Below are 20,107 nucleotides of genomic sequence, written 5' to 3' on the forward strand. Positions count from 1 at the left end.
CTCTTTCTCCTCCTTCCTTCTCTTCTTCCTCTCTCCTCTTTTTCTCTTCTCGTTTCTTCCCTCCTTCTCCCGTTGTGTTAATAGTGTAAACAAAAGTCGTAAAGTGATCTCGTGTATTACCTTTCTTAATTATTCAGGCTCTCGACAATAACAACGTTGGCGCTGCTTGCAGTATGCTTACCTTACGGCTTTGGAAAGGAATAGTGTGTCTGCAGCATGGCCTGAAGATAGACACACTCTCGTACACACACACACACACACACACACACACACACACACACACACACACACACACACACACACACACACACACACACACACAGACTCACGTATTCACACACACACACACACAGACTCACGTATGCACACACTCACACACAACACAGACTGGTACACACACAAACACACACCACACCACACACACACGTATCTATAAGGACATTAGTCGTTTAAAAAAATAATATATCTCAGGTCCCCGCCAACCTGTTATTCTAGCCCCCCCCTCTCTTCTCTTCTCTTCTCGATGAGAAAACAGGGCAATTAAGCCGTAAAGCAAGCCATGAATCTTTAACCAATGTTAATTTAACGTTCCCTGAGGCGCTAGCATTTTCCAATAGCCCAGACCCACCTCTCCTCTCCTCTCCCCTCTCTTCTCCTCTCTCTTCTCCTCTCCTCTCTTCTCCAGTCCTCTCCTCTCCTCTCCCCTCTCCACTCCTCTCCACTCCTCTCCCCTCCTCTCCCCTCCTCTCCCCTCTCTTCTCCTCTCCACTCCTCTCCTCTTCTCTCCTCTACTCTCCTCTTCTCACCTCTACTCTCCTCTTCTCACCTCTCCACTCCTCTTCTCACCTATCCTCTCCTATCCTCTCCTCTCCCCTCCCCACTTCTCCTCTCCCCACCTCTCCTCTCCCCTCCTCTCCCCTCTCCTCTCCTCTCCTCTCTTCTCCTCTCCACTCCTCTCCTCTCCTCCACTCTTCTCCTCTCCTCTCCTCCCCACTTCTCCTCTCCCCACCTCTCCTCTCCCCTCCTCTCCCCTCTCCTCTCCTCTGCTATCCTCTCCTCTCCTCTCCTCACCTCACCTCACCTCTCCTCTCCTCTCCTCTCCTCTCCTCTCCGCTCCTCTTCCATCTCCTCTCCTCTCCTCTCTTTTTCCATCCCCTCTCCTCTCCTCTCCTCTCCTCTCGGTCCTTTCCCTTTCTGCTGCTGCCCCAAGCCCCTCAACCTACCGCCACCAATGGCACTGCCGCTCTGCGTTCTGCAGTCACCAAGCCAACACCAGTCCACATGCACCTCAGAGTTAGTGAAATGTAGAAAACTCCCTGGCCCTGCCTTGACTCGTAGGGCACCTTCCTGCCATGCGGCTGACCCGGGTTCGATTCCCGTCCCCTCCCTTGCTGACCCCTCCCCATCTCTCTCCCAAAAGAAATGTAGAAAACTCCCATGAATCTTCAACTACACCGCATTCCACATTATTATGCAAATGACATTTTTCGCTGTTTCCCCAAATAATCAATACAAATGACAGTCGTCATAATTTTCAAGTCATCAGCCATTAGAGTACAATTTAAAAGTTTTTGAATGAACCTTCCAATGATAACGGTATTTTTTAAAATAATAAAAAACTTTAAATGCTCTGTTCCACATTATTACGCAAAATAGTTTTGTAGTGTTGTAATCCAAATTTCTTTCTTTTTTTTCCCATTTACCTCAAAACAGTTGGAATTTGGTACCTTCTAAATTACATTTCAATGTTCAATACTTGGTGATAAGCTCTTTGTCTTAGTAACTGGAATGCTGCGATTAACATTGAAGTCAATGGTAGGGCATTGCATGGGAGTTATGGAAGCCCAGATATCCTTGATGCTTTGCTCTCAGCTGTTTTTGTTTGTTTGGTCTGGTGACCCACACTTCACTCTTCAATATACCCGTAGATTTCCATGCCACGTTTAGGTGCTTTTGAGGTGATGACATTCTATCGCACCAGACATAAAACCCCATTGAAAATGAATGGGATGCTATGTCTGGTGAGTTAGAATGTCATCACCTCCAAAGCACCTACACGTGGCATGGAAATCTATGGGTATATTGAAGAGTGAAGTGTGGGTCACCAGACCAAACAAACAAAAACAGCTGAGAGCAAAGCATCAAGGATATCTAGGCTTCCATAACTCCCATGCAATGCCCTGCCATTGACTTCAATGTTAAACGCAGCATTCCAGTTACAGCTTATGACCAAGTTTTGAACATCGAAATGTAATTTAGAAGGTACCAAATGCCAACTGTTTTGATGTAAATGGGAAAAAAAGAAAGAAATTTGTATTACAACACTACAAAACTGTTTTGCGTAATAATTTGGAACAGAGCATTTTGGGCATTTTAAGTTTTTTGTTATTTTAAAAAATTCCGTTATCATTGGAAGGTTCATTCAAAAACTTTTGAATTGTACTCTAATGGCCGATTACTTGAAAATTATGACGACTGTCATTTCTATTGATTATTTAGGAAAACGGCAAAAAATGTCATTTGCGTAATGTTAATGTAATGTTAACGGTGTAATGTTAATGTAATGCTCCCTGAGGCAGTAGCATTTCCAACAAACCCCGCCTCCCTCTCCCCCTCTCTGTTACTACCCACCCAGGCCTCTGGCCAGTGGCGGGACAATTGCACATAGGGCCCCAGGGCAAAACACTGAAAGATCCTCCCTATACAGCCTGCCAAGGTCCTAATAAGGCCCCCACCACCAATACGGGTGGGCCCTGTGCCCAAGGGCAAATGCCCTGCTTGCCCCACCTATAGCTCCGCCCCTGCCCAATGGCCTACACCACCTAACATACAGCAGACGGCAGACTCCGCCACCCTTACCTCTTCCACTCCAGCTCTGCACTCCAGCCCACTACACCACCAAAGCGTTGTGCAGACACGTCCTCAAGACGCCTCCAGCCCCCTTACCCCTTCCTTAAGCCCCATCACACTCCTGTACTGTACACTCCAACTCTTTGAACTTTCCCAGTCTGGTGGCCTATTAAACTCTCTTATTACTCTCTTATTACTCTCTTATTCCACCAAACCCCAGTTTCTCCAGTTTTTCCTATGCGCTACCTCAGTCCTGCTTCTCAGGTTAAGTGTGGTTTCCCTGGCAATTCTTCCAAGGTACAACAAAACCGTAAAATGGTCAGTGTGCGGGTGTGTTTTCCAAATTGTCTGATGAGTGACCCATGGACCATCTCCTACGCGCCTGCCAGCTGAGGTGTGCAGGGGAAAACTCACAAGTTCAAGATGCATACAGTATAAGGAAGAAACACTGTACAGTCGGATATTGCTGGTTGTTTGTCTTTTTAAAACAAAACAAGTCTGAGAAGAAAGAGCCCGAATATCCTCCTTCTTGCCTCCGATCCATCCACCTCCCCAGACTAGTATCAAACCATAATGGCTCTCAAAGCCCTTCCTTCCTTCCTTTCTTTCTGGCTAAAGTCTCTTTTGTGATCTCCGTAATGACTGCCCATCGGCTGGCACTCACCCCACCCACACCTGCTGGGTTGAGATCAGGCCCCCTCTGACCTTGGGGGGTACCAGCGCTGCCTCCTACCTCCTACCGTACCTGGCCGAAGCATTCTGCATTTTTCTCTTTGCTCTGCAAAAAATGAAAAAGGGGTGTCCGACTCCTTTGGTGGGATGTTGTTGCCATGGAAATGGATGGTGCATTCGGCTGTGTGGACCAGAGTTGGAGTGTGTTTCCACGTTCCTATAGCTACCCCTAGTGGCTAAACCCTTGAACTACATCCTACAAATGAGACACAATGCAGTGTTGTTGGACTAAGGTGATTTGAATAGTTACACAACCATACACCAAGGCCAATCTTGTCTGTCTGGGAATCTCTGAAAGGTTTCAGCTTTGAATCCCATATCGTTCATAACTGAGGTGCAGTCCCTGAACAAGGCACCTCACTTTGCATTGCCCCAGGGGCTGTAACCAATACCCTGTGCCTAAATAACTGCAAGTTGATTTGGGTGAAAGAGTCAGAGAAGTGTAATGTAATGTAGGATAAAACATATAGGGCGTGGAGATTTTGTGTATAGATGTGCGATATAATGACATTTTTATTGTGTCTGTGTTTGTTTGTGATTTGCAGTCGAGTGATGACGTATCGGGAGCACGGCGCCTGGGTGGTGAAAGCACATTTACAGAGGGAGACGGAGGGCCACATCATCAGTGTTAGGTAATGTCTACTGCTCTGCCAATCACTGTTTCTCTACCTTTTAGTCTATGTGTTTAATTCATGAGTGTAGTTTGAGGATTTTTTAACATGTATGCTGGCTGAAACATCTAATGTAATCTAATAAATTGCAGTAAATAAATGTTACACATTTTAATGCATTTTAAATGTTTTGGTGAAAATACATGCTAGTATGAAGTTCATATGAATCCTATTATATTTTTGTAATAAATTATCATTCCTATTGTATTTTTGCCTCCCTTGGTTATAGTTTAAATGATTTCTCTCTCTCTCTCTCTCTCTCTCTCTCTCTCTCTCTCTCTCTCTCTCTCTCTCTCTCTCTCTCCCTCCCTCTCTCTCTCTCCCTCTCTCTCTCTCTCTCTCTCTCTCTCTCTCTCTCTCACACATGCGCGTGCACGCATACACACTGTAATACCCCTGCATACCAGTTTCCGACCTCAGTATACTGCTTGAGTAAGACGGCGAAAGCACCAATTCCATAACCAGCCATACTGTAATACCCCTGGCAACTTGGATTCATCTCTCTCATTTTCTGTAGCAATCTTCATTACGTTGTCATTCATAAAGGCGTCAAAGACAAACAGCAGGATATGAGTTAATCTTATTATGAGGCTGCACTAACTCATCATCTTTCTCCTCAGTTTGAGAGTAGAGTAGTGTGGAGACACGTTATTAATGGCAAAGGAAATGCAACATCCATCAGCCTAATGGATCCATGCTGATGATGGTGTGTTATAACTTGGTGGTTTTCAATGTGGGGGGGCCGGGGACCCCTGGGGGGCCGCGACAGGGTACCGGGGGGGCCGCAGCAGGTTGGAAGGAAAAGTACAGCAAAATACAAATAATTGAATAAATAAATATTTGAATACATTAAATAACTAAAGAAAATCAAAGCAGATTTTAATAAAATAGCCAAATAATATTCCCCTTTTAACCCATTGTGTCCTGGAGACACATATATGCTTCCTTCAGGATCTTGAGATTTGAGCTGTTTTTAAAAATGTGGGTAAGTTAGAGCTGAATGGACACATTTTAAGGCAAAACGAGGGTCCTAGCTTTTAAATGTAACTCATTTCAGGTTTGTATGTGCTTCAGAGGCTGAGATATTTAGGATTTAATAGGCAGAGGGCACCCTTTCCCAAAAAGGGCTTAGGACAAAATGGGTTAAGAAACGTCGAACTTCTGTTCGACTCTGCAAAATGGCCTCATTCACACACTACTCTGCACTGCTACCTTTAAAATGTTTCCTGCTGTAGTTGGATTTAAGGATGCAGAAACTGCATTGACTTGTGAATGTCCCCTGTCAGGGGGGGTCTTGGCTGAAATCTACTGGTTTAAGTTTGGGAACCCCTGTTATAACTTACTTAGTGCATGTCCATTGTTCTGTCTCCCCTTCCCAGTTCATATGAGTTAATACTGTTAATATTACACTGCACTGACATACCATGGCTCTTTTCTCTGTAATTTTAAACACTGGATCACCATAATGGACCATGCTGATATTGGTATGCAGTGTAGCTAGCTCCGTGCATGACGTTGTTTTCTCCTTCCCCCCTCCCCCCAGTGTGAATGGAGACGTGCGCTTCTTCGAGACGCGCGCCCCCGAGTCTGTGAACGTCCTGCAGACGGTGAAGGGTCTCACTGCGCTGGACATCCACCCACAGGCCAACCTCTTCGCCTGGTCAGTTTGTTTTCCTGTCTGCCCCTGTCTGCCCCTGTCTGCCCCTCTCATCATCAGTGTTGCCAGATGTGTCTGATCAAATCCCGCCCAAAAGGTTCTCAAAGAACGCCAAAATGTGCGAAGTTCCGCCCAAATTCAACAAATTACATTGACTTCTATGGGCCCAAAACGGCTGAAAAAACGCCAAATATCCCATTTTTCCAGTTTTTACCCGCAGACGCTCATCCCAAGTAGCCCAATTGGGCAGGCACCCGCCAAATTTGGCAACACTGCTCATCATCATCATCATCATCATCAACATCACCCATCACCATCATTTCCCTCTTGACTATACACCATAGATTGCCATACCACATTTTGGCGGTTTGATGGTATGGGCATTCTAACTCACCACAGGATTAAAATCCCATTGAAAATCAATCTTGATCCATTGATATTCAATGAGGTTTCATTTCGACTGGTTTGATGTTATCCTAATTTCTTTCTTTTTTTCATGAGGAAAATTATTATTTCATAAACTTTTCCATGATTCTCTTTTTTGGAAAGGAGCTGTATGTGTGTGCGCGCGCCTGTGCATGCGTGCATGTGTGCATTTTTATTTGTGTCTTTTTATTTGTGTCTTTTTATTTGTGTTAACTTCTCTGATCGCGATGTTGGCTTCTGATGCGTTCCTCATCCCTTAAATATCATCTGGCTTGCCTCTCTCTCCTCCTCTTGCTTCCCTGTCCTCCGTCTCCCATTGCCCTCCCCAGTGGCTCCATGAACCAGTTCATCGCCGTCTACAACTCCAACGGGGACGTCATCAGCAACATCAAGTACTACGACGGCTTCATGGGCCAACGGATCGGAGCCATCAGCTGCCTGGCCTTCCACCCATACTGGGTAGAGTATTGCAACTTACACACCTACACCACCCATACTGGGTAGAGTATTGCAATTTACACACCTACACCACCCATACTGGGTAGAGTATTGCAATTTACACACCTACACCTGGCCTTCCATCCATACTGGGTAGAGTGTTGCAACTTTGCAGTGTTGTTTCAACTCTTAGAGTGTCTAATTTATCGCTCATAGTGTTGGCCCTACCCTCCCGAGTCTTGAATTAACACTGTGGAGAATCACTGTGTAGCTTTTTTGGCCCCTGCTTAAGCAATAAAAGGATCCCAGGGTTCGAGACTTGACTGACACGCTTCAACTGGAGCACACCCCCACCTTAAACAAAAAAGACAAAAAAGAAAGAAGAGTATTGCAACACACCCACAGTACTCCACACAATTAGCATATCATCGCTGTCCATCACAAACCTCATATCTCCACTATTTTATTTAATTATTTTATATTTGTTCTTTATTCATTATGAAATATAAATTACTAGTTAGGCTTCATGAGTATATATATGTTCAGTGTTTCCCATACATTGAGGAAACTATGGCGGCCCGCCATAGTTTAAATCTGGCCGCCATAGTTTCGAAAATGTAAAAAAAAAAATAAAAAAAAAAAAAAAAAAATTTTTTTTTTTTTTTTTTTACTTTTTTTTTTTTTTTTTTAAACGATTTCCGTTTTTGTTAAAAACGAATTGAATTACGACTTTTACGAATTTTCCTCCTGGAGTAAATACATCCTATAGAGAAAACCACAAGTGCTTGAAAGACAGAGGGATCAAAAGCCTAGTCAAGTTGTTGTAGTTAACTTGGGTTTGGGAGCAATAAAAATAAGGGACAGTTGGGATGAGTTTACTAACACTCCCCAGGCTTTGTTTTACAGTTGTAATGAGTTACGTGACAGGCCTTCATTGACACTGCAGAGGAGACATCGGGCTGCATATAGAAATTAATGTGTAATGAATGTGAATATAGACATAAATGTGTAATATGTTGTTCAGCCCTTTTAATGGGAGGAATTTTGAAAAACTGGCCCTGTGACCAGCACCCCTCATGTAGAATGTGTACGCCTATGTGTGTGTGTGGGGAAAAGGCACAGCCTACCCTCTTAGACCCTTTTTGTCTATGCGTTAACAATTTCACAGTATACTACTCTTACATTCTTATCTCTGCTCCTATTTTGTTTTACTATTTTTTTCATTACATAGACCCCTGCATGAGGGACGAATGAAACTGTGTTGTAAACAGAAATGATTCACTGTACTGCATTTTTAAAAATATATATAAATGTACCACTAATATCATGTGTAAAATGTTATGTAGCCTTCTTTCTCAAAATATAAATGGCTGAAATGTAGGCCTAGGCCTACAGTTTCTCCATGCGCCAATGTCATACTGTACTCATTGTTTTGCCATTTTGCATTTACACTGCGTGAATACAACCCCCCCCCCCCAAGGCCCGCGTGAAAAGACCCCCCCCCCGGAAAAAAAATCCCGGCTGCCCCCATAGTTCCCAAAATTTCTGTGGGAAACACTGATGTTTGATGAATTATTTAATAACCAACGTTAATGCTGAAATTATTATTTATTTGGTTAATCTGAGCCATCACCTCTCTTAGAAATGAAAAGAAAACTTTTCATCTCAGTCCGTTTACCAATACCAATCACAGTGCTCAGAATCTCATCCTCAGACACAAAAATGAACACCACCAACTATGATTCTAGATTCGTGTTTCTCAACGGGGGGCCCTTTTACACCTCCCCAAGGGGGCATTAGGGAGCCCTAGGGGGGCGTTGAACAGGATACAGTTGAGAGGTAGGGCATTCGGTTGCAAATGGGCGATAATCTATTTTAATCTATTTTTATATGAATTGTGAATATTAAGGTGGGGGGGTGCTACTGTGTTTTTTTCCACCAATGCAAAGCAGGTCTAACCCTGTACTGAAGACAAGAGCTTGAACATACTTAAGCAGAAGACTTAACTATCTTTAAATGTGTTTTTTAGTTTCAAATTAAGTAACATTCTAATTTTCTGAGATACTTCAAATCCACCACAGCTGCACTAACCGACAGGCAGTGTGGTAGTGAAAGGAAAGTACTATCCACTTACAATCTGACCCTGTTTGTCTTCTTGGACTACGGGAGTTTTTGTTTCTGGTATACAGTACTTAACACCTGTCTTGCTGTAGTTGATGCATTACAGTCAGCGCAATGTATCATTGATTAAGTTGTGCTGGTCAAATTGACTGATTTGCTCGATCTAGCTTTTTGTTTTAAAAACACACACTCAACACTAACCAAGGTAATCTAAGGGCATGTCTATCCGCTACTCTTACGTGTCAAATATGAAATACTTTCATCTCAGTCGGTTTTCATGTCACCCCCCGCCATATCATCTCAGAATCTCATCTTCAGACACGCACAAAAAATGTACACCACTGCCAGAGTGACTTTGCAGCTCCAGAGCTAGATAGTACAAGAACCCCCTGGAGTGTGTGCCTGTGCCTGTGTCTGTGTCTGTGTCTGTTTGGTTCTGTCTTGTCTTGCTCGCCCGCCACAACTAGAGAACGGCGTCTCTTGAATGCTAATGCCGCTTCAGATGTTCACTTGCCCGGCGCCTTCGAATCGCTGTGATGTTTATATTTGTCTCAAAGTCAGATGGGGATTTGAAGGGGGATTGGAGAGGGCGGGGGGATGGGGGTGTTGGGGAGTTAAAAGTTGCTTGAAAAGTTGAATAGATTGGAGTGACGGTAGGCCTACATGATGACGACAGAGTGTGGTGTTTTCATTGTAATGAAACTGATTTTTATTCTGTTCCCTGTTCTGTTTTGTTTTCTGCTCCTCTGTTCTCTTCTCTTCTCGTCTCTTCTGATCTCCTCCATTTTCCTCTTTTCTATTTTTTTCTCTCCCGTCTTCTCTTCTCTTCTCCTCTCCTTCCATTTCCTCGCTTCTTCTCTCCGCTTCTATTCTCTTCTCTTATCTTCCATTCTCTTCCTTCCTCTCCTCTCCTCTCCTCTATTCTCTCCACTTTCCTCTTCCTCTCTTGTCCTCCTCTCTCTTCCTCTCATCTTTTCCTCTCCTCTCTTCGTCTCCTCCTATCTCTTCCTCTCCTCTACTCTCTCTTCCTCTCCTCTTCATCTCCTTCTCTCTCTCTCTTCCTCTCCTCTCCTCCTCTACTCACCTCTCCTTTCTTCACTCTTTCTCTCCTACACCTCTCTCCTCTCTGCTCTCCTCTTTTCTGCTCCCTCTCCTCTCCTCTCTTCCTCTCCTCTCTGCTCTCCTCTCTTCCTCTCCTCTCCTCTCTTCCTCTCCTCTCCTCTCTCCCTACTCCTCTCTTCTCTTCTCTCCTCTCCGCTCTTCCTTTCCTCTCCTCTCCTCTCTGCTCTCCTCCTCCTCTCTTCTCTCCACCTCTCTCCTCTCCTGTCCTATCCTCTCCTCTTCATCTCATCTTCTCTCCTATCTCCACCCCTTTCCTCTCCTCTTCTCTCCTCTTCTCCTCTCCTCCTTTCTCTTCCTCTCCTCTTCTCTCCACCTCTTTCCTTTCCTCTTCTCTCGTCCTCTCTTCCTCTCTCTTCCTCTCCTCTCTTCTTCTCTCCTCTCTGCTCTCCTCCTATCTCCTCTCTTCTCCTCTTTCTTTCCTCTCCTCCTCTCCTCTCTTCCTCTCTTCCTCTCCTCTTCCTCTCCTCCACCTGCAGCCTCACCTGGCCGTGGGCAGTAACGACTACTACATGTCCATCTACTCGGCCGAGAAGAGACTCAGATAACACCGCAGCAACCAGCACCCCCAAAAAAAAAAAACCTCCACCTCCCCCCCTACACGCTGACAACACCAACCCCTCCACACCTCCCCCCCACCCCTCCTTGCCTGACGCCAGGGCTGTAAATGACTTCTGATGTACATATGCAAGACTTACCAACAACAACCCCTTGAATGTTCGATAGTGATGGCTGCTCAAAATCTCTTCTCATGTGATGATGACGACGACCTATATTATTATTATTGTTGTTATTATTATTATGGTTATTATTATTATCATTACTATGGCCGACCGTTACTACTACTTAAGCATTATTTTGGAGCTAAATGATTGTAGACTTGCGACTTGACTTGAGGGGCGGAGTGTACACAATGAAATATTTGCATATAATGTTCAGACGAGAAGAAGAGAATGTAAGAGGTTCTATTTTAAAGATAAAAAAAACAAGAAAAAGAAGATATAGCATGCGATGCAAGGCAGATGGGATATCCTAGAGCACAGCCCCCTCCTCCTCCTCCTCTCTCTCTCCTTCCTCCTTCCCTCCTTCTCTTGTGAAGTGTTCCTGCCTGTTTGATTTGAACTTTAAACTCCTTGCTTTCGTACGCTGGAGAAAAGAGGTGAACCGTCGTGGTTGACGGAAAGCAAAGGAGGTGAACCACTGTGGTTGAAGAAAAGCGCCGTCAAAAAAAGATGGGGAAAACTGAAAGAAGGACATGGGTAAAGTTTGAAAGGATGTTGGATGGAGTTTGGGACAGACTAGTGTACATGGAGCCAGGGGGGGGGCTGAGGGCCACCAGTTGGTACCCGATCGCCTGATGCCCCGCCTGGGATCTGCTTCTACCTTGCTACCTGCTGCTGCTACCTGCTGCCACCACCACCACCACCACTGCTGGCTGGAAGACGTGGGGTACACACACACGCACACGCGCACACACACACACAGCCTGTAAAGTTAAACTGACATTTCTGACACACGGCGACAGTCGCTGTCGGTCCCTTCCTCACTATTCTCTCTCTCTCTCTCTCTCTCTCTCTCTCTCTCTCTCTCTCTCTCTCTCTCTCTCTCTCTCTCTCTCTCTCTCTCTCTCTCTCTCACACACACACACACACACACACACACACACACACACACACACACACACACACACACACACACACACACACACACACACACACACAGCCACCACAACTCACTCACTCAGTGCCAAATCTCCCTCACTCCTCCTCCTTCCTTGCCATCCCTCCCTCCATCCCACCTCCCTCCTGGATGCAGCAGGGGGCCCCTTGGGGCTCCTATGGAGTGAGGACACAGCATCCCCTTTCACCTCCTCCAAAGTCTCCTTGGGTCTCCTAAGGAGGAGACAACATCTCCCTCACCTCCTCCAAAGTCTCCTTGGGGCTCATAAGGAGGCCATAACACCCCCTTCTCCTCCAAAGTCTCCTTGGGGCCCCTAAGGAGGAGACAACATCTCCCTCACCTCCTCCTCAGTCTCCTTGGGGCTCATAAGGAGGCCATAACACCCCCTTCACCTCCCCCAAAGTCTCCTTGGGGTTCCTAAGGAGTGAAGACACAGCATCTCCCTCACCTCCTCCTCAGTCTCCTTCACATGCTTCACTAAAGACCTACCTACCTACCTACCTAGCGACCTACCTTACACAGTGACGTTTCCAGTGTTGTTTCAACTCTTAGAGAGTCTAATTTATCTCTCATAGCGTTGGTCCAACTCTCCTGAGTGTTGAATTAACTCTGTGGAGAGTCACTGTGTAGCTTCATGGGCCCCTGCTTAAGCAATAAAAGGATCCCAGGGTTCGAGACTTGACTTGACTTGACTGACACGCTTCGACTGGAGCACACCCCCACCTTAAACGAAAAACACAACAAAAAAATGAAGATGAAGAAGCAAAAATACAAAACGAAACAAAAAAAAATGGACTGGAGCCTAGCCAGAGGACTCTTGATGGCAAAAGCATCCGACGCCTCGTAGCTGAGATCTGAAAGATCTGAGGCGGGTGGGTTTTCTTTTTTTTATTATTATTTTATTTTTATTTTTTTTGCTGGTCGTTGTGAAGGGGTTAGGGGTTAGAGCCTTGACTGTGTTTTTCGGGATGCCATACATTGAGCCTCAGTTTCTCGAAAGCATTGTTGCTAACCAGTGAGCAACTTACTAGGTTTCCAATGGGAAATTGCATTGCAACCAAGTAAGTTGCTAACTCAGTTAGCAACGATGTTGTCGAGAATCGCACCCCTGGTCTGCTCCTTCTCTAAGAGGGAACCAGTGAAGCTGGGTGGACAGACGGGACACAGATGAACGGTGCAGATGCAGTCTTTTTATTGTGCGTCACAACCGGTCAGAACTTTTGAAGTGGATCTCAATAAAGCCGGTCAACGCAAGTGAAGCACAGCACACGTCACATCACCTCACGGAATACCAAGAAACATTCGGCCCATCACAGACCACTACCACCATTCAACACCATTCAACCGCCGACCACCCTCCTCATCGTGCCCTTTGAACTCCAAAGGGGCCAATGACCTTTGAACTCTGGACTGTCAGCTCATAGACACACAGTCACCCATAGACATAGTACTATATATACTGTATGTAGATATATTGTGTATAGATATACTGTATATACCGGTATATGTTTACATGTCTATGGCCGCACAAGCCTTTTAAGCCCCTCTGCCTCCTTAGTATTTTAGGCTCCCCCTCTCTCTCAGCTTTCGTGCCAACAGCGTCATGAATCACCCCCTGAATCACCCCAACGTCATGCTCCCCCTGAATCCTAATCGTCCCCAAATTGGGGCACCGCCAGAAATTTTGGGCCCCATGAAAGATTCAAATTTTGGGCCCCCTTAAGGGTCCCTGTCAGTGCTGTCAGTGCTTGGACCCTTGCTGTCAGTGCTTGGGTCCTTAGAATCTGTAACACTGACCCCCCACCCCACCACTCACCCCCACCCCCAGCGGCACGCATTGACCCCAAAGCTCTCCCCAGGTCCTAAAACCCAGCCAGGCTTACCGTCAACTTTCCATTGCGCTCCATCCCTGCATTCATTCATATATAGATACTGTTATTATGCGCCTGTTTTTGTTTCCTTTCAGTTTTATTATAATTTAAAGGCTTACTTTTACTTTTTTGCATTAATTAATTTTAAAATTTTCGGTTTTATTATTTGCTTCTTTTCAAAGAGGCCTACGTTATTTTTGGGTTGTTTTCGGTTTTACTTTTACTTTAAGCAGAGTGATGCTTGGCAGTTAAATGCCAGTACACACAGATGTAAGTAAAGGAGAGGGGAGAGGTTGTACTGTACCTCAAGCCTCTGTCTATGCCTACTCTAAAGGCTGCCCACTTTCAAGATGGCTGACGTGCTACTTTGTTTCTAGCTCTTTAGCCGTAGATCGATTATTTTCAAGTGAGTTACACACTAAAAAAAACCAAAGTGCCATCTGCTGAACTTGTTCCCACAACGATCTGACCGTTTCTGTAACTTTGACATGAGATTCACGCTTTTCCGTTTTTTTTTGCGCTTAAACGACCTTCAGTGCTGAAGTGTACCGTTCACATATATTTTAACATCTACTTGTTCAGTAATGTACCACGAGTCACTATAAGCCCAGACAAAAGGGACAGACAACTCCAATTATACTTGGAGTGCAGAACATCCTTTGAAATGTACAAAAACCTGATATTTTTGGAAATTGGAAAGGCTATCTATTTTTAGATCTTTGGTCAGCTCTCTCATTTTTAAAAGCTGCCAAATATGTCATCACAATGGCAGTCAAATCAAATTATTTAAGTGTTTACAAACTTTCCTGAAAACTAATTTTTGACTTGAAATATCAGGTCTCCCTTACTTAAATTAAATCTTAAAGCTGGTCATCTGTTGACATGGTGGAGTGTATTTTGTAATTAAGCTACACATTAAGCGTAGAATCTTTGGCTGGAATAGGCTACCCCAAATGTGATTGAATATCCAACTTTTCTCTGATGATAAAGGCAATGTAGGACTCAGAGAAGATGTACAGTCAAATTTGTTTCTTTTTTGTACCTTATGTATTCACCCTCTACCTTCTTCCCCCGTATGCCCCACAGTATATCCAACCATTTCTTTAATCTTATTTTATTACCTTGAGGGTATTTTCTAAATGGCTTCTTTTTTCTCTCTTGTTGTAAACCTGTACTTTAATTTCTACAGTTTTTTTTCTTTTGCTTCTTTGCCTTGGCTTGTTTTTGTGTGGGGAAAGGGGTTAGGAATGAAAGTACAGTGATCAACATCTTGTCATAGTTTGATTTTAAAAATTCCTGCCTCATATCCAGTCACAAAATGGAAGCCCTTAAAACTTGCCACTTTATGTCACTCGCTTGCCTCCCAAGTACAAAGACGGAAGATGAAGAAGAATGGACAGAAAAACGTACCCTAACTGCTACGGGCAGAACTGTTCGAAACGAAACACTTGACTGTGCATTGGTTTTTCACAGTCCTACCCCAACTAGAAATGCTCTCTGGACTGTATACTCCCCTTAGGGGAGCAAAGAAGGTACTGCAAGTTGTCACCGCTTCACACAGTCAGTCACCCATGCTGAGAACATCGTCTCTAATAATATCCAGCTCTGAATTTTAACATTTTAGATTTAAAGAAAAAAGAAGCTAGTTAAATATTGTGTTTGAAGAGGATAAAAGAAGAAAAAAACAATCAGGTGTTCTCTGTGGTTATAGATGACTTAACTGACTGTGGTCTACATGACAGAGGGGAAGAAATCATGGAAATAAACCAAATAAACAAACCATTGTGTCCATGTTTAATCTTTATTCATTTTTGTGGTCCCTTGACTTTTCTGAGTTTTTCAAAAAAGCCACTTGTGTGCTATTCACCATCTTGCTGAAGGTTATCATGAAATATCCATTGCATTCTACTGGTAATCTTGACAACCTACGGCATTCCTACTGCAGATTACTGGAGGCAAATAGTAGCAAATGGTTTTTGGAGGTTTTCTTGAACGTTGAAAAGTTCTGTTTCGACTGGGCAGAGTGGAGGGACCCTCAGAACTTCTCTGAGGAACTTAACAGGGTACAAATAATTCTGGGGAGGTTCCCCTCCAAAGGCTCTTCTATTGGTTATTTGGGCAGGGGGTCCTTCCTCTTGGGGTCCTTCCCAGAACTTAGATGCACTGTGTAATATTTTACCAGTTTTGTTCCAGAATTCATGCTGCCAATTCACAAATGTTACCTGTTTCACAAATGTTTACCACCACCATCAAATTCTAAGACTTCATTATGACTGGGAAAATTGTATGTTTCATACATGAAAAGGTGAATCCTCTCCATGTCCACCATTTTGAATTTCCAGAAATAGACTTTTTTAGCTGTCAACCTTACTGTACTTTGGTCATACTAGTAAATATTTATACTGAATATAAATTTCTTATTCAGTAACTATTCATGAAATGATCACATTTTGTAATAGCAGCACAGTTTCAGTGAACCACATAGTTGCAATATCTTCTCTGGCCACCATCCTACACAATGCACCTTTGAGGTTCACCTGTGAACTTAAATTGTCCTCCACAGTGGCAGTTGGATACTCTTTGAGGAACTTTGACATTTTTTTCACAATGTATTTCTGATCTATCTGATGATAAGAAGAGGCCATATTGATTTGCCCTGATGAAGACCAATGTGCAGTTGAAACACTTAGGTGTTATCCAGTAAAATAAAGGATTTGTAACTTTTTTCACCAAAATCAGAGTGCCTCGGATCCTTAAGACTACCACCTTCAACAGGGAGCTTATTACTAGTAAACAAATTACTAGTAAACATCAGGCTCGCTGCTGCTTCTTGTTCCATCCTTCAATATTTCCCTTTGAAATTATGTGCAACACATTCTACTTCCTTTTAGTGTAATTGAGCAGGAAGACACATGATTAAGGATTTGTTTAGTTTGATGAATGACGTTTTTTCTAGGACTAAAAAACAATCACACCTGGGGCCTCATGTACAACGCTTGATCACGCACAAGAGTACATAACTTCTCATGCAAACTTCAGATGTACGTACTAAGATTGACTCAATGTTGAGAAGTTTGTGTACACTGAAGTTGGAATGAAATGGATCTTGATCATCTTCAATGTCTTGAAATGTTCATACCAATCTTGAGGTATCACCATTATTGAAAAAGATTGGATTTGTTTGAACCAGGATGCCTAAAGAAGACTGATGAGTAACCTGACTGAATTAGAGAGGTTCTGGGTAGAATAATTGGCCACTATTCAGTAGCACCAGGCAGTTGGAACTTGTCCTCTTGTAGAGCCAATATCCACAGGCCATTAGATTAGCAAAGGTGATCTCTACTTCATATTAATGATATACCTTCTTAGGGATGCCCATATTTATGCACATGCCTATTTTTGTTTAAAGGGACACTGTGTGAGATGTTTGTTTATTTCCGGACTTCATGCTGCCCATTCACTAATGTTACCTTTTTCATGAATACTTACCACTAGCATCTAATTGTAAGTATTCATTATGACTGGAAAAATTGCACTTCATACATGAAAAGGGGATCTTCTCCATGGTCCGCCATTTTGCATTTCCAAAAATGACTGTACTTGGACCATACTAGAAAATATTTGTTTAATACTTAGTAAACCTTCATGTAAAGATCAAATTTGGCATAGGCAGCCCAATTTCAATAAGCAGCATAGTTGCAGTACCTTTTTGACCATTTCCTGCACAGTGTCCCTTTAAATCCACATAAAATTGTTTCTGTAACTGCTGAAAGGTTTCTCTTTCCCTATAGTTTAACACATGTTAAAATGAAGTTGCTACTTTAAAAGCTCAATAAACCGATGTAATGATTTTCCAAAAGGGCGCCCAAACTTTCTCATGGCACTGTAATACACATAATAATGGCTGTCATGGGCAAGCGGTTAGGGCGTCAGACTTGTATCCCAAAGGTTGCCGGTTCGACTCCCGACCCGCCACGTTGGTAGGGGAAGTAATTAACCAGTGCTTTCCCCCATCCTCCTCCATGACTGAGGCACCCTGAGCATGGTACTGGTCCTGCCTCACTGCTCCCTTGGGGCACCATTGGGGGCTTCCCTTTTGCACGGGTGTGAGTGAGTGTTCACTTGTGTGCTGTGGAGTGCTGTGTCACAATGACGATGGGAGTTGGAGTTTCCTACTGTAGTTGGGCTTTCACTATTCAGTAGGAAATCCATGCCCTAGTAATTACATCAAACCCCTGGTGTAACAGCTGCCAAGTTCGACAGAATGGTAGTAAACTGCTCTCCTAAAGCCTCAGTGGTATCGTACCTGTACCTCCCATGCCAGACTGGAGCTGTGACTGGAAGGTTGCAGGTTCGAGCCCCAAGTGGCTGACCCATTAGGTTATACTGGCAGAAAAATGTATGTGGTGTAATTCGTAATTTACTTCACTGATGTACTCTGGACAGCAATGCACAAAACTCAACTTTCATTATTAGCATTTATCATAATAGTAAATGCAACACAGTAGAACAGCGCTGTTGAGCGAGTGGAATTGCAGTATTTCTGTCTTAGTTACATATTTTCTCTGGTTGTGTCCTTCCTTGCACTTAAAAGCAATTAACTGAGCTACTTCACAATCTGCTGGCAAATATATCTTAAATTGTATTACAACTGGAATTTCTAAGATTGTTTTACAAAATGTGCCATATTTCTTGAGAAACTGCATAACTTTATATTTATATTGGGGGCCGGATAAGGCAGCCTCATGGACTAAAAACGGCCCTCAGGCCAGAGGTTCAGAGGCCCACCCATGGCTTAAAGCAGGGATGTCAAACTCAGGCCCGGGGGCCAAATTTGGCCCGCGGAGCCATTTTATTCGGCCCGCGAGATCATTTCAAATGTCTATTACAGCTGTCCCACATACACCATCAATGTATAGCGTAATATGACTTCAACAATTTGCTGTGCCACAGGATGTGTAGACACATTTGAACTAACAAATATGATGGGAAAGAGTGTATGTGAATTTAACTATGAGTATGAAATGCATGCATGCACAATTTTAGTCCATTTTTTATTTAAAAAAAAAAAATAGGAGTTTGGCCCGCGACTTCGGTCCAGATTTTGATTTTGGCCCTCAGTCAATTTGAGTTTGACACCCCTGGCTTAAAGCAACACTGAAACTTTCTGTTGGTTTCTTATGAGGATGGCCTTTACAAACTGAAATTCTTTGTTGACCTTTGACAATGTTGCACAGTTCCCTTTAAATTGCAGAAATCTGATTCAGACAATTAAAGTCAGATGTCAAAGTGAAAGAAGAATAAGTACATGTAGTTTCAGAGATTCATCCCTATTGTACTCTATTTTATTCTACTCTTTGATTAAAGCACAGTTGACAGAATTATTATTGGTCATGTATCGCTACACAGAAAATTCATTTGCCACTCTTTTTCTTGATGTTTTTTCAAGTCAGGTTTAGCCAAGTGTTATTGAAGTTCACACACCTCAGCAACTTCAGAGTACGAGGAAACCCCACCGTTCAGTTGGAGTGAAAGTGTAAACATCAGCTGACATCTTCCTTCCATCTTCTCCGGTCCTTTGGGAAACCAAGCACAAAGGGAAAGGGAGTCTTTGAACACTGGGGTCACGTGGGGATGACCTCCAGAAGAGAAATAGGGCCCGGGCAATTTTGGCTTAAAGGGGGCCCTCATAACTAGCGGCGCAGAACTGACTCACTGGTGAACCCTGCACCCGCGGGCGGCCCTATTTTCAGAAATGTAAAATATACTTAAATATATATTTATTTTTTTACATTTCTTGAAATAGGGGCCCACGAGGGTTGCAGGGCCCACTGGGAAATTCCCGGTATGTCAGATGGCCAGTCCAGCCCTGATGACCTCCCTCAGGTCCGGGAAGTGGTGGTTTCTCGCTCTCCTCCCTGAAAAGTACCTGTGTGCGTGTGGCGTGCGTGCAGACAGTAGGCCAGGTCAGAGAGCTGGAGAGCACCCAACAAAAGCTCCACGCTGCTTCCGGGGTTGTGTCGAGATGGGTCGCCTTGTCGAAATGAGCTACCAACAGGCTGTCAACATAGCACCCAAACTCTGTAGTCCATCATCAGGGCCAGATTAACGCACAGGCTAGATACGGCTGCAGCCGAGGGGCCCCCGTCTTCCAGGGGATCCCCGATTGACCTCCAAGGGCCGTTTTAATTTAAATGTGAATACTCCTCTCCACAGTTGGTAGACATATTGGCCTGGCCGTCAGTCATGGCTCAGAATGATGTTGTCTGAATTATGCTATGTAATTTTGTCAAAGAATTTGCCCTCAGCGGGGGTCTACAGAAATCTGTAGCTTAGGGACCTTGGGCCTGCAATCTGGCCCTGTTCATTGTTATGGCTTGGTGGCTCGGCTTGACAGAACACTGGTAGATGCTTCCAGTTGTGTGCCAACAGGGAGCATACCTATGTTCCCCAGGTCCTATGTTCTCCGGTCTTTGTATTTTTTTTTTTTAAAAGGGTCCCATGTTCCCCACATTGTATCTGACAAGGGGATAAGGCCCAGA

The 20,107-nt window shown here is 43.9% G+C and overlaps 1 protein-coding gene across 4 annotated transcripts in view; it reads left to right on the forward strand.

Annotated features, from left to right (window-relative positions):
• Window positions 1-10,580, forward strand: part of rptor (regulatory associated protein of MTOR, complex 1) — a 361,851-nt gene extending 351,271 nt beyond the window's left edge. For all 4 annotated transcript variants that reach the window (XM_063201318.1, XM_063201331.1, XM_063201308.1 and 1 more), the window contains 4 exons: window positions 4,128-4,214; window positions 5,797-5,913; window positions 6,666-6,795; window positions 10,494-10,580. In XM_063201318.1, coding sequence (XP_063057388.1) covers window positions 4,128-4,214; window positions 5,797-5,913; window positions 6,666-6,795; window positions 10,494-10,562 — 403 coding nt within the window. In that variant the 3' untranslated portion in view covers window positions 10,563-10,580. The remainder of the gene's footprint in view (window positions 1-4,127; window positions 4,215-5,796; window positions 5,914-6,665; window positions 6,796-10,493) is intronic.
• The last annotated feature ends 9,527 nt before the right edge of the window (window positions 10,581-20,107 follow it).

The sequence above is a fragment of the Engraulis encrasicolus genome, chromosome 1 (assembly GCF_034702125.1).
Source record: "Engraulis encrasicolus isolate BLACKSEA-1 chromosome 1, IST_EnEncr_1.0, whole genome shotgun sequence".
Classification (NCBI taxonomy): domain Eukaryota; kingdom Metazoa; phylum Chordata; class Actinopteri; order Clupeiformes; family Engraulidae; genus Engraulis; species Engraulis encrasicolus.